The following is a 13,681-nucleotide window of genomic DNA, read 5'->3' on the forward strand; positions in this document are numbered from 1 at the left end:
CAAAACAACTAATATAAAAAGGAGTCCTTCAGAGCTTAACCCCCAAACCAACAAAGATTGGTAGAACCATGTGGCAGGGAAGGAAAAGGAGGTTAGTATATCATTTTTAGCAGAAACTGAAACTGCCCACTGACAAATGAAGAGCAGTGCAAGTACTTCCTACTGTTTTAAAAACTTCAGAGTGCCAACTGAGTTTTAAGGAGAGGAAAATTTTTCTCTTGAACAAAAGAAAGAGTAACTGCAATAGTCTTGAAACAGGTCGAGAAGTTAAGAGGAACAAATTATAGGGGTACATTACATTGATAAATTATTATGAGGCTTTAAAGTCTCCATACATGTGGAATCTCGTTCTTCAATGGAATTAAGTGCTTAAAGAGGTGACAGAGTGTAGGCACTATATTGCTGCCCTCTATCTACATAGCCTGTAAAGACCAGGAGCTAGTAGATGTCTGTCTCTCCTTCCTTTTTCATTCTTTTGTCAGAGATTGCATCTGGAGGAAGCTTTAAGGGGCAAATAAATAATTCTGTGAGGAGCAGCCAGCAAAGCTCGCTTTCCCACCACTTTTTATCTTCTTGTTGGATCCTTTAATGAAGGGCAAACTCTGACTGAAGCTTTTCCCCACTTGGGGTTTCACAACACCTCTCTCCCACGTGGTTTTTCCTCTCTCATGTGGTGTCTCATAAGGATTAAACTCACACTGCAGTAAAGGCTCCAATAAAGTCCTGCTCTCTGTATATTTGCTTGAGTTTATAAGGAACTTGGTATCTCATGGCTCAATCTTTTGTCTGATTTTATCTAAATTGACTAATCAATTGAAGTGTAACTGGGACACTAACACGGATACACATGCAGCACTCACAACACAACATCATTTCCTGAGAAACGAGGCTAAAAAGTAGTTGAGTTCCCACGACCCACTCAGTCCTTGATTTTTTTATAGCATTGCCCAAACATGGTGTCAATTTGTAACAATTGTAATGATATGAGGGTGTTTGTTCATTAGGAATTGAACCAAAACCACATCAGGATTATTTCATATGGATCTTGCCATCTGCTGGCCTTTCTGTGTTCCAAATACAAACCAGTGACGTAGAATAGAAAGACATCATCTCCCATTATCAGTCTCTTCATACATTCATTTTCCCAGCACTGGATGTTTTGACTGACCTGATTTTCCTTTGTTACAAGGTGCTGCTGGAGATTGTACCTACGTGTCTTTAACCTAGTTCAGCATCCTGCGTTTCATCTCCGTTCCACAAGAAAAGCTAACCACACCATTCAGCTTTAAGCTCAGCATGGAAAGATCAGAAAGTAACTATCATGCTAGTAAGCACAGCCAAAATATTCAGCTCTGCTTCTGTACAGACTAGCATGTTGCCACTCATTATTAGAGCAGCTAAGCAACCCAGGCTGGCATCAGATCAGAGATCCATGCAACAGAGAAATCTCAGCTAGCTCTGACTTCAAAAATATCCAGTGATCCCAATTGATGTTCATATATTTGGTCTGTGCTTGACAGATTTTTTATTTTTCCCCTTTATTTGGCAGGTTCAAATAGTGTGAAAATTTAGATTTGCTGTTTACATAACAGTTGAACTCACATTACCTGGAATGGCTATCTTTGGGAGGCCACCACTGTTTATGTGGAAGCCTCTTCCTTTTCTCAGAGATGTAATTTACCTTCTGACTTCATGTCTGTCTACTCCCCAGTCTACCTGTTCTATGAACCTTTCTAATTCCAGCTTTCTTCCCATATACATCTCCCTAATTGGTGAGGGTAGGTTTGTATCTTTCCCCTATCATCCTCTTTCTCATCATCCATGTTAAGGAATCACCCCCTTCTAAATTCACCTTATGCATTCTTATTCCCTTTAGCATTTGACTGGCTCCTTACAAATCCCTCTGCAATTTTTCATTGAGAAAGTGACACAAAAATAACACTGATTGCATTGTGCAAGGAAACCATTCAGCAGTTAACCATTCCACTGGCACTATGGAAATTTCAGTCTGCCTGGCTCTCCACATAATTTGCATAACAGTAAACGAAATAGGCTTTGTGCTGTGTCACTGATTTGACAATATAGGCTTTGGGAACTTGACATGCTGACACATCACCTCTAATTTTCTCCATCTGTGAACATTCAAGGGATTCTCCAGTTCTTCTTCCAAAACTTTGCACCGAGTCTGTTCCCTTAATAGTTCCTTCCGCATGTGATGAACCTCCTGCCTTAAGACCAGCATAAAACAAATAGAAAAAAAACACAATGAAACCACATCAGTGTGACCAAGGCACTAATATGGACATTAACAAATCATTCTCCCAAGCACTACAGCACTGGCAAAGTGTCTCTTGTGATTAATAGTCAACACTGATACCACTAAACAGGTGGAACCATAAGATAACACAGTTAGACCTCTACACTCACTTCAATAAGAATGGCTCAAAAAAAGGGACTTTTCATCATTTCCTGTGGAATCTACTCCACGGCCTACTGGATCTCACTGCCCACATCTTCCCATGTACACTAAAGCCAGAAGGACAGTTAATTCATCGAGAGTAACCTACAAATCAGTTATGGAGTCATATCCAGTTACTGCTGTATTGAAACTAACAGCCTGTGTTTGAAAGAAGGTTTTAAATCTACATGGCTCACACAACCCAGTAAATAAAACACACTCTAGGACCTAAGTATGATGGACACCGTTCTTTAGAGAACCCAAGTTTGATTCCTTTTATTACCTCTCCTCAAGAAATTTCAGGGGTGATTTGTTGCTCAATTTAAAATTAATTGAGGACTCCCAGGATGCTTTGACAACTAGGCTCTTACAGTGGGGATAAGCGGTGGAGGAGCAGAAAAAAAGGCACATTTTACAATGGTCCGACCCTTATCACTTTAGTGTGTGGATCCTGTAAGTTCTCCAAGGGGAAAGGGGGTGAAGGATCACCATGTGCCTACTCTGCCACTGAATCTTTCCCTGCCAAGCTCAGAGTTGCATTTAGCTCACTAGAGAGAAAAAGGCCTTTTTTAACTGTGAGGTTGGACAAGGTTATGGAAGACGAAAAAAACCCACATCTCCAATTGGCAAATCAAGAAAGCTAATTAGCAGCACCAGTGATAAATGGAATCTTTCGACAGGCAGTTTTCATGACGATTTTGGACTTCATTAAAGTATGTGATTGCTGCTGCAGTTAGCAAGAATTGATCCACCCATCATGGCATGCATTGCACTATACTTCAATATCGTCACTGAGCTTCAATACAGTACAGACTTTTAGCTGAATGCATTTGGGCAGCAAGTTCAAATCCTATTCCTGTCTGCAGTCAGTCAATGAAAACTGCAATCGCTAATGTTTTGTGCACAGTTCTCTTTTCTGTTACACCAAATCAAACTGGCATAATTCCACTGGAGTCAATGGGACTGACCATGGACTGAAGTTAATTTGGTCCAGTGAAAGCCATGGAATTATACTAATACAGCTAAGCTAAAGATATCACCCAAAACTGTGGTAGCTACACAGAATTAGTATGACTATTATCTGCTAAAAACATAGCTGCCTCCCCTTACAAACCAAGACTGATTCTATAGAAAACGACAATAGTTTCCCATCAGCAAAGAATTCACCTCAGATATGGGAGGGTTAAAAAAAAGAAGGGAAGCATTAAGCCAGAGAAGGAGGAGATAAATCAGGCTGGGGCTATTAAACTTCTGTTTTAAAGAAACACAACCTTCAATGAAAATTTAGCTAAATCTTTCTTAGAGAGCAAGTCTGCATATAAATCTGGAAGGAGAGAGCTCTGAAAATGTGCAGGGGTTTGTTATAAATATGTCAAGTGTTCCCCATCCTCTGTGGATTGCCTAATAAAAAGCAGTTCCACTAATTTGGGCCTTGGGTACCACTAAGTAGCTCACTGAACTATGAACACCTTTTCTGCTGCTGTCTGTCAAGTTTATTCTGTAGGCAGTAACTCACAGTACGAGGGGAAATATGGAAACTATTTCAACTTTGGCCAAGATGTCTTTTTTCCTGCTTTCCTCCTTCTTTATGTTTTGATTTTCTTAATTGCTGATAAGTTGTTTTGTGAATTTAATCCATTCTGTGTTTGAGGTCAAACCAAACAATCCCCTTCTCTAAGGTATAATATTTGTTGATACAAATCTTTACCATGCATAAAACATATTTTCTGTCTCAAACACAGAATCATGGATGCAGTCACTATGGAAATGTATTCAATCAGTTTTTCTACCTGAGCTCCTCCACATTAGCCACACTCTTGCCAAGTATTCCCTTCTCACGACGAAGTTTTTTGATCTCAAGCTTGAGAAGTCGGATGTCTTCCATTCTCTGTCGATATTGGGTTTCACCCTTGTTTAAGATGGACTGCTGGATTTTTATCTTTTCATAGAGCAGAGCTACTTCATCATTGCGCCGAACAAGCTGGGACCCTAGGATATCTCTCTCATTGATAACCTAAGGACACAGGGCAAAGCAATAATTTGACAGTTCCTCAGTACAATCCTGAAGTATCATGACTATATTTGCATCAGTCAAAATCATGTACATTAAGAGCTTTCACTGTTATTAGTGAAAGAAATATGGCAAGGGCCTAATAGTTTCCCCTATAAGGGTTCAGTCACCTGAATAGTATAAACTACTTATTCTGTTCAATTCAGTATCTTAACATTTTTGTTTCAATGGCACTATAAAGCTTTAGTAGTACCACATTTACAGTAGCTGAGTATCTTGACCTTAAAAATACACTGGACAAATGAGGGAACAAAATGCAGTGTGTTCGAAAAGTCAAATTAGAGATTCCTACCTGGTCAAATTCCTTCTTCTGCTTCAGCCTCTCAGCATCAGCTTCAGCAATGATTTTTAGGAGTCTTCTCTCTTCTGCCTCCTGATTTTCTATAAAGCGTTTGGTTTCCAGAGCCTGTTTTTTCATCTTAAGCAGTTCAGCCTGATGGAGTCAAAGAATACAGGTAACCTGTGCTTAGTAACAACTTCCCATTACATAAACCTGGGATTAAGAGTCAGGATTTTAATAAAATCTCATACATTCTTTTAGTTTCCTGAGAGGTACATATTTTAGTGATTTGTTCTCAAAAACTAACAAGACAAGCAAGCATGAAGAACCATAAAGAATGTTGTAAACAGTATTTTAATATCGTTTTGTTATACACAACAGAAATTTGAATGGATTTTTATCTATGACAATGGTTCAAGTTGTAATTCAGAGACACTTCATTTAATAAAAATTTTTTTAAAATTAAATAGGTCATATTTGGAAAGCTTTTCAATGGAGTTGTTATTCAAATTTCAAAGTCAGTCTGGGATGTAAGAAAGGATAGTTCACTCTGCTGGAAAGAGCAACATCTATGGTACATATTACAAACCAGCATCAACTTGGGACAGGCTTCAGACTGGAATAACAGAATTGGTAGAGAAGATGCCAACCAGGCATGGAAGAGCAAAATTAAAGAGCTTTAGAACTTTTTTAGTGGATGTATAGATGAGGAAGACTGTGAAAAGAGGGGCTGTCCCTAAGCGCAGGAGTAGTAATGCACTCTTACAGTAACTGCACACTACTAATACAAACTAACTCTGGAATGTGCTCAATAATTCTATCCCACTATCATGAACTCTGTAATTCAAGGCATGTATGTAGATAAAAACTAATAAGGTCTTCTTGGATTATTAGAAATTTCTATCATTGCTAGGCAACTAGTTAGAGCCAAGATGGAACTAGCTGACTACAGCCCATTTTCACAGATCTGAAACTTTCAAGCCTTGACTCAAAGACTTTGCCACAACTCTGACCCTTATAAAGGATGATGTTCAAGCTGCCTTTTGGGAAAGAGCATCATCCAATGCTGAAAGAATGAGGCTGTGATAGAGACTGCACCTGCAAAAACATTGATTTAAGACAGAAACAGTTCCATTGTCATAATAAAATAGCTTGTTCCATTCTTATTTTCTTTAATAAAATTCTCATTTTCCTGTATGTGCAACACTCATATCTCTCTTACTCAGTGTTAGATGTTCATCAGAATCCATCAGCTGAATAAAAATGCAAGCCACTTGATATTGAAATGCAATCAACACTGTGCAAAAGCTGTCTACAAATGTAAAACTGCTCATGTGTTTGGCATTGCTGGATAATATTTTTTTAATATATCAAAATTCTATGTTCTCCTTATGTCAGAAAAAATATGAGTTGTAAACAAGAAGTGTCATTAGATGTTGGCAGCAAACATTCATATAAACAAATCTCCTCACTGGAATGCACTAAGTTATAATAAATCTGAACTGCCTTGTATAGTAAAGAACATAAATACTTTAAGCCACACAAAGGCCCCACAAGCTAACAGGACTTTCAGTGAGATTAAATATGCTAAAAACTACAGTATGAGGGTCTGTGTACATTAGGTAAGAGAAAAGAAAATGAATAAGCAGTCACTGTGCAAGCAGAAAAATGGTCAGGTAGAAAACTGCTGTAAATCAGCACAGCTCGTTTGAAGTTGGTTCAGAGAGTTTGTAAGAACTGAAGAACAGTCAGCAAGAACAAAGAATTTAAATGGGACCAACGCCAATATCTCAAACCAAATTCTTCTTTAGATTCTGAAATATTTGCATAAGTGAAGACTTTTTTTATTTGTTCTAGAGGTGGGAGGAAGATATGAATTTTATAAAAGGCACAACCAGGGCTGGACACAGAATGCTGAAACAATAACAAGTCAGAGGTTTAACATCCAGATTTCTAGAAAATGCTTTAAAAAAAAACCAAACCTGCATGAACATCTACAAAAAATATACAAAAGCACTTGACAGCAGGTCAAACCTGGAGGGCCATAGCTCTTACAGCTTTCAGATATATATTTTTCAACATTTGGATGCTTTGTCAAACCAGTCCAATCCACAAGCCTGTACGAAGGCCAAGTGAAACCAAAAGATGGCATTGTACTGGCTTTAATGGAGCTGGGATCAAGCATCCTCCATTTCATTTACCATGATTACACATTTAAGACCTCTATGTTAGCTGAGGCAAGCATAAATCCAATGTCTGTATAATCTCATTCCTATAAACCCCAGTCCTCCATGATTTAGCATGTTCTTTAAACTGATCTCCCAGGAACAGCTTGCTTGCTTCCTTCACATCAGCACAAAGAGGACAAATTGAAGCTGGCTTGCTACACAAATAATTGGGTTCTTTTGCCTGTGTCAATCAGCTCCCTCTTTGAATCCCCTTCTGCTTTAGTATTCAGCAGAGACACTCAGGTAGAAGACCACAATGCCCTAAAGCTAGCTGGTAATGTGATGTCAGTGTATGGACATACTTGCTAGAGAATAATTGAGTGGGTAAACCATGTAGCAATCACATGTTTGTCAAATGGATGGCAGACAGTTCTGAGGTGATGAGACAGAACTGGGGACTAGTTAAGGCAGAAAGCTGCACACAGGAAATGAAACACTGTTTGACTTCTCCATCACTGATAGAACAACTCTGAGACAGATCAGGTACAAGAATACAAATTCATCACCTTTTTACAAAGCTCTATTGACATTTTGTCATAACTGTAATATGCTGAGAGGGGCTGAAAACTCAAGGAGTCATTGCAGCATAGCAATAAACTGACAAAAGAAAACACTGTGGAAAGTGGCAGGGGACTTTTGATTTTGGAGGGTGTTGTTTGTTTCCTGATTTTGTTTTTTCTCTAGTGCTTAGTGAAGAGAAAAAATAAGCTGCTGTGGACACTAACTCCTTAAATCTTTTGAGAGCGCAGCAAATTGGGTTGCGATATCACCACAAATCTAATAGCTTATCTAAGGATGGGCTGCAGCCAGTGCTGAGAAGAACCAGAGCTTCAAGTTCAGATTTCCTTTGATTTAAAACAGATTCTTGCTGCTTTATACCACAATATTAAAATAACTTTCTGTGCAGACGGACCTACTAAAAGGTACTGCCTAACTCCCAGGAGGCTAATGCTTGCTAGTCACACAGAAATACAAGATTGTGAAGTGTAATATAATGGGGTTTTCACTTAAAAACAGCAGAGAGAAAAAAGTTTTTAAAAAGAAAAAACTTGAATTACAAGGGTCTATTTTAAAAATTATGTTAGAATCAAGCTATGCCCAAAAATCCACATTTCTGCAAGCAAAATGGAACTTTTTAGTAAAAATGTTCAGTCACCCAGAGATTTAAAGCTTCCAACAGACAATCCAGGACCTTTCTGATTATAATTATAGGCAGAGATTAAATTTGTCATATACACAGAAGATTTGTGTAACTAATACCTCTAAAGGGTAGTGAAATCTTGTGCATTTACAGAATAGTTTATTAAAATACAGCAAAACAACTAGCACAGACCAGGAACATAATGCAGTCTGTGAACTTAGGGAAGCCATCCTTTGTAAGAAGGTGTATATGTAAGGGCTCTTACTTTCAATGATTCCTTCTCCTTCTCTGTTTGCTGATGTTCTAGATGTGCTTTCACAAGGGCTGCTTCTTTGTCTGTGATCTCTTCTTTCAGCTGATCCACCTGATGTGTCACAGTTTTCAGTTTCTTCTTCATTTCTGCTATCTCATCCTAATAGGACAGGAAGTGTGATCACATAGAGGGATCAAAAAAGAGGAAGTTTGTGACTGGATGTTCAGGCTATTTTGATGCTGGAAAATGCAACAGATCTCCTCTCAAGAACTGTGGCTGTACATATCACAAGACATTACTTTTTAATCCAACAGAACGAAACAGTTTCATTAAATGACATTTTTTTGTTTATGCCAGCATGACATTACAGTAAAAAAGCCTTTAAAAGATACGTTGACAAAAATAATGACCAACAATTATGAGTATAATAAGCCATTTAATTTAAAGTGCTGGGCACACAATAAGAACTAGCATTCAATCCAAATTATTAAGATTCTGATCCTACCCATCTGTTTTCATGCTTCTAGTAATGTGTTTTTCAATAAGGTTGCATGCAGTTGGGCACAAATGTTTGGAGAGAAGCTGTTTTTATGCAAATGAACATACCCATAAGTAAGATACTTATATGCCTTTAAGGGAGTATAGGAAATGCTTATCTCCATTTTGCCTATGTGGTAGCTTGCACATAGGTGCAAGGGGGAAAAGAGCGTGCTCAGAGATTGAGAAGTCCCTGGTATGAGAATATTTAGTATATATTTTAAGCTCAAAACACAGAGCAAAAAGCCTGGTAGCACTGCAGAGAGATCAGGTCAGTAGGAATACTTCTACTCACAGCAGAGAGGTGCCTGCCCATACAAAATTAAGAAACTGTTTCAACTCATTGCAGTGACGGCACATGTCGTGACGCGAAATGGAAGCTAATAAATTCAGTGGTTAGACAGACATGCTCTTCTGGATCTAATGAAAGTAGCTTTAGAAGCTATTACTCCTCCGCCAGAGGCTGCCACCTCACAGAGAAGACATCATAACCTTTCACGTGAATACATTCTGTTTCAGTACAAAACCAGGGTAGCTTAGAGCTCTTTCAGCACTGTCCACCATAGGTGTGAATTTACTTGACAAATGAGTGATGTTTTCTTGTGTGAAATGCTTAACATAGTTAAGCAAGATCTTGAGTCATCACAGTCTTCACAAATAGTACAGAGAAAGTACTGATTAGTAGTCTGACAGCCCTCAAAAACAAAATCCATGGATTCCACACTTACTTGGCAAATTAAACGAACCAGAAATAAATGTGGCAATATGCCATTATGCCCACCTGTTTGCATGTTCAGTCAGTCCCATGAATGCAAAAGTCATATTAAAAGCTGGTTTTGCTAAATAGCCTATAAATCTCTTCAATGTTGCAAAAGATGAGAGAGATTTAAAATATGGTGCCCAGACATACACCCAAATACATTCCTGATTCTGTATTTAATGAAGAACAGTAAGAACACACAGTTTTTGCAAACAGGTCTCCTAATCAACTTGCTTAAACAAATGAGCTCCTAACACCAAAACAAACCCCAAGGATGAAAGCATCAGATATTTATCTCATATTAAAAGCCTGCCAGCATGCCTTTTCCGAGAGATTTTACTGAGCTGAACATTATATTACTCTGTAGACCACTAGCAAGGTGGGCCACAGGGGATCTTTCCACATTATGCAATCCAAAAATACTTACATCTAGCTTTATGTAAATAGGCTTGTGCAAATTTGTTTTACTTCCCAGAGGAAAAAGAATTTGCCATAATTTTTTTAACACAACCCTCTTTTTTATTTTTTTTCTTTCATGGCTGGCTGACCTGTTACTGAACTATGAATGGCTACTTTTTCACTGCTACACACAATATTGCCTTGGCCAAAAGATCTTTCAAGGTCAGCTATCTTCTCACACAGGACTTGCTAAAGAAGTTTTATGGTAAGCCAAGTAAGCTGTTAAAGTCTAAACACCAGCCTCTAATGACTGGAACCATAAACAGCATTGCGTATACCACCATATAACATTCAAAACCTGAAAAGGCTGTTGAGTTCATTGCTTCATTTTGTAACTCAGCACATAGATGCCAGTTCTTTATAAGTAAGCAAATTTATGTTGCATATTAAAAAAAAAAGTCATCAGTGTTGCAATTTTTCAACTTTATTTCTCCTGAGAAATTGTTTAGGAGCAGCAAGACTCCCAACACCGCATCTGCTGATGAGAAGCAGACAAAGGTCAAGTAAAGCATCCCACATCAATAGCAAAATGGTTAATTCCTAATCAAATCCAGCACACAGTTGGATAGAAATTTGGGCAGTTCATTCCCATCTGTTTCTCAAGCAAAACACCTACCTATGCAAACCAGTGTATAAATTGGTAATCTACTATATAGGTTTATGTTACAAATCCTTATTCTGAAATAACCTAAGGCTGTAAGTCACAGCTATCCAAGGCCCAAATCTCTTCCAATTGCAATAGGATTTGTGTAGTATTTTAGATCTTTACATCAGAATAACAGAACATATCATTAAGTGATCTGTTCGCTTCCTCTAGCGTTGTTAGTGAGATCCCCAAGGAAGAGAGATGAATGGAGAGAATCATTATCTGAGGAAAAAGACACTCCCTGAAAGGAGCAAGCGAGGTGGAAGTGTTAAGTTCTGTCAGAAAATTCCACTTCAGCTGGGAAAATGTTCCTTCTGCTTTCTAAATCATGATTCACAGTAATGTGCATACGCATTCAGGGCTAAAGAGGCAATCTTATTTCCCCTTATACCCTATTTCCCATACATGCAGACAACTCCTAAAGGGATAAAACAGAGTGGAACCAGGATGGAAAGGAAAAAGTTTCTTCTCTGATAGGGTTTTATGATTCCGTGGCTACAGTGTACCGGGATTTTATGTGTGGTTTGAAGCAGGGGTATTGCCACACGATGACTGTGGACTCCTACTTCCAGTCCAAATACAAACTGCCCAGATAAAGTGTTAGGGACCCAAAACATTCATTTCCCCAAAACACAGAGGAATGAAGAAATCACTTCTGCCATTTTTCCAGTGAGCTTTCCTTTTAACAAATTAAAATTACATCAGGAAAAAAAACAAGAGCAGAGAGAGAAACGCAAGGAAAAAATGTATCCTTCTACCTTAGCTTCAATCAGTTTTTTACTGTACAGGTTCCTCTCTGTTCTCACAGCTTCACAGCGGTTTTGTTGCTGTTTTAATTTAATCACAGACTCTTCAATTTTCTTCTCATAGTCACAGATCTGCATTTCCCTTATTTCAATATCTTTCAGGTGCTGGAGGACCTGGAGCGGAAAGAAGTGAACATGATTAAACCATCATCACAAGATTATAAGGATGGGACAGAGTTTGTGATTTTAATCTACGATGACAAGTTCAAATCCAGTGATGATAAGTTTTAGCTACAGCTAAAAATCACTTCAGTCCAAGTACAAGTTTAACCTTTCTGGATTGCTTATGTGGGACAACATTTTATTTTAATCTGATACCTAGGTTTTGTTCAAGACTAAAACAGCTTTCACCAAGAATAGCCTTAGGTTATTTATAGAGCAAAGCTAGACTTTGTGTGTTGTTTTGGATATCAGCTGTATGATAAGAGGAATAAAAACACGTATGTTTTTCCAAGAAGTCCTGCATATACTCCTATCTTCTATCAACCCAACTTTTTTTTAATGAACACACGATCACAAACTGTTGATATATAATTACAATAAGAAGAAAGTCGGTTAATATAACTTACACTTGATCTAAATAAGCAGGTAATCACCATTAGTTGCCTCTAAGAAGGATTAGAAATAATGATGTGAAGATTACCTAAAGAGAATGGAGTATTGTAGACTGTAGAAAGAAGATAATCACATGCAGTATCAATAAAAAAATACAAAATTTTATATACACCTTTATTAAACAGTTACCACCATAACAATACATAAGAATTATTACATTAAAGGAACAAAAATACAAATAGTTGCTAATCATTATGATGGGCTTCCTAATTATTTTTTTAAGACATAAGAACCTTCCTCCTGCCATACAAAGTTGAAAACTGAGGAGCGCAAACAAGCAGAATTCTAACAGAATCCAGCATTACAAAGAAAGAAGATTAAAAGAAATAAAAAGAAAACTAAGGAATACACACATCAAGAACATTATTTTTCAGGTTCATTGCCCAGGGGAGAAAACAATGCCACCCTTAAAGCTGGGAAAAAGATCAAACATTAAAGAAAAAGCTGAGGAATCACATGGACAAAATCCAGGAGAGAAGTCCCATTTACAGCTGCATTTTATACCCAGTTCTCCTGAAACTGTTTTTGAAGGTAACAGTTTGAGCTAAGATTTATGTTCATATGTCAAAGCAGAAGAATAAATATATATATATATATATGTTTACATCAAATAGTCAATAACTGCAAAGTTTGCGGTTGACAATGTTGTCCCTTGCTTAGCAGCAAAGCCTTGTGAGGTCTAACTACGGGGCAGGAGCTTAATTAATTGATCATTCTACCAGGTACTTCCAACCAACTTTGAAGATAGGGGATAGCTAAATAGAGAAAATTTTATTACAGCAGCAGGAATACAATTCCAGCACATTTGTAGCTGACTGCAGAGGATCTCAGGAACTGCTTACAGTGCAATACAAAAACACAGTCCCAGTTTATAACTTACTCCTGCCTCTTCCTTTTCTGTTAAAACAACCTGCCAATAGTAATAGCAGGGAGAAGAAATCAATAAGGCATGATCACTAAGGTGATCATAGGCTGGAGCAAGATTTGAAAGTAGGTCACTGCATTTCTAAGTCTTTTACTTGGTTTTGATACAACCTAAGTGCAATAAGCTTGTGGACTAAGTTTTCTGAGTTGTGCTCACAGGCTGGATGCTGACTCTGCTTTTTCAGGAATGATTAAGCTCAGATAATTCTCCCTTATAAATACAGAAAAGATACATGGAATGTTTTCCAGCAGAGCCCTGTGGGAGGCTGAGCATTCTCAATTCTGATTTGGTTGATAGCACACGATACCTCTCAGATTTGGCAAGGAGGTGCCAAAACTAAGCAGAAAGTATTAGATATTCATAGATTTCTTCTGTACCCTCACAGGGTTTTTTTATCTGTACAATTATCTATCATCTACTCTTGGTTACCTGTTTAGTTCAATGAACCTACTCAAGATCTCAGTAATGGTGCCATCCTTATCTGCTTACCTTTATTTAACCA

At 37.9% G+C, this 13,681-nt stretch overlaps 1 protein-coding gene across 1 annotated transcript in view; it reads right to left on the reverse strand.

Moving 5' to 3' along the window:
• The window catches only part of CFAP58 (cilia and flagella associated protein 58), a 57,193-nt gene that overhangs the window by 23,626 nt on the left and 19,886 nt on the right, over positions 1-13,681 (reverse strand). Inside the window, exons 9-13 of the mRNA XM_010564775.1 lie at positions 11,592-11,753; positions 8,444-8,590; positions 4,822-4,962; positions 4,249-4,472; positions 2,117-2,228 (exon numbers count right to left, since the gene is read on the reverse strand). Coding sequence (XP_010563077.1) covers positions 2,117-2,228; positions 4,249-4,472; positions 4,822-4,962; positions 8,444-8,590; positions 11,592-11,753 — 786 coding nt within the window. The remainder of the gene's footprint in view (positions 1-2,116; positions 2,229-4,248; positions 4,473-4,821; positions 4,963-8,443; positions 8,591-11,591; positions 11,754-13,681) is intronic.

Source organism: Haliaeetus leucocephalus, unplaced genomic scaffold, assembly GCF_000737465.1.
Source record: "Haliaeetus leucocephalus isolate CR32 unplaced genomic scaffold, Haliaeetus_leucocephalus-4.0 Scaffold184, whole genome shotgun sequence".
NCBI lineage: Eukaryota > Metazoa > Chordata > Aves > Accipitriformes > Accipitridae > Haliaeetus > Haliaeetus leucocephalus.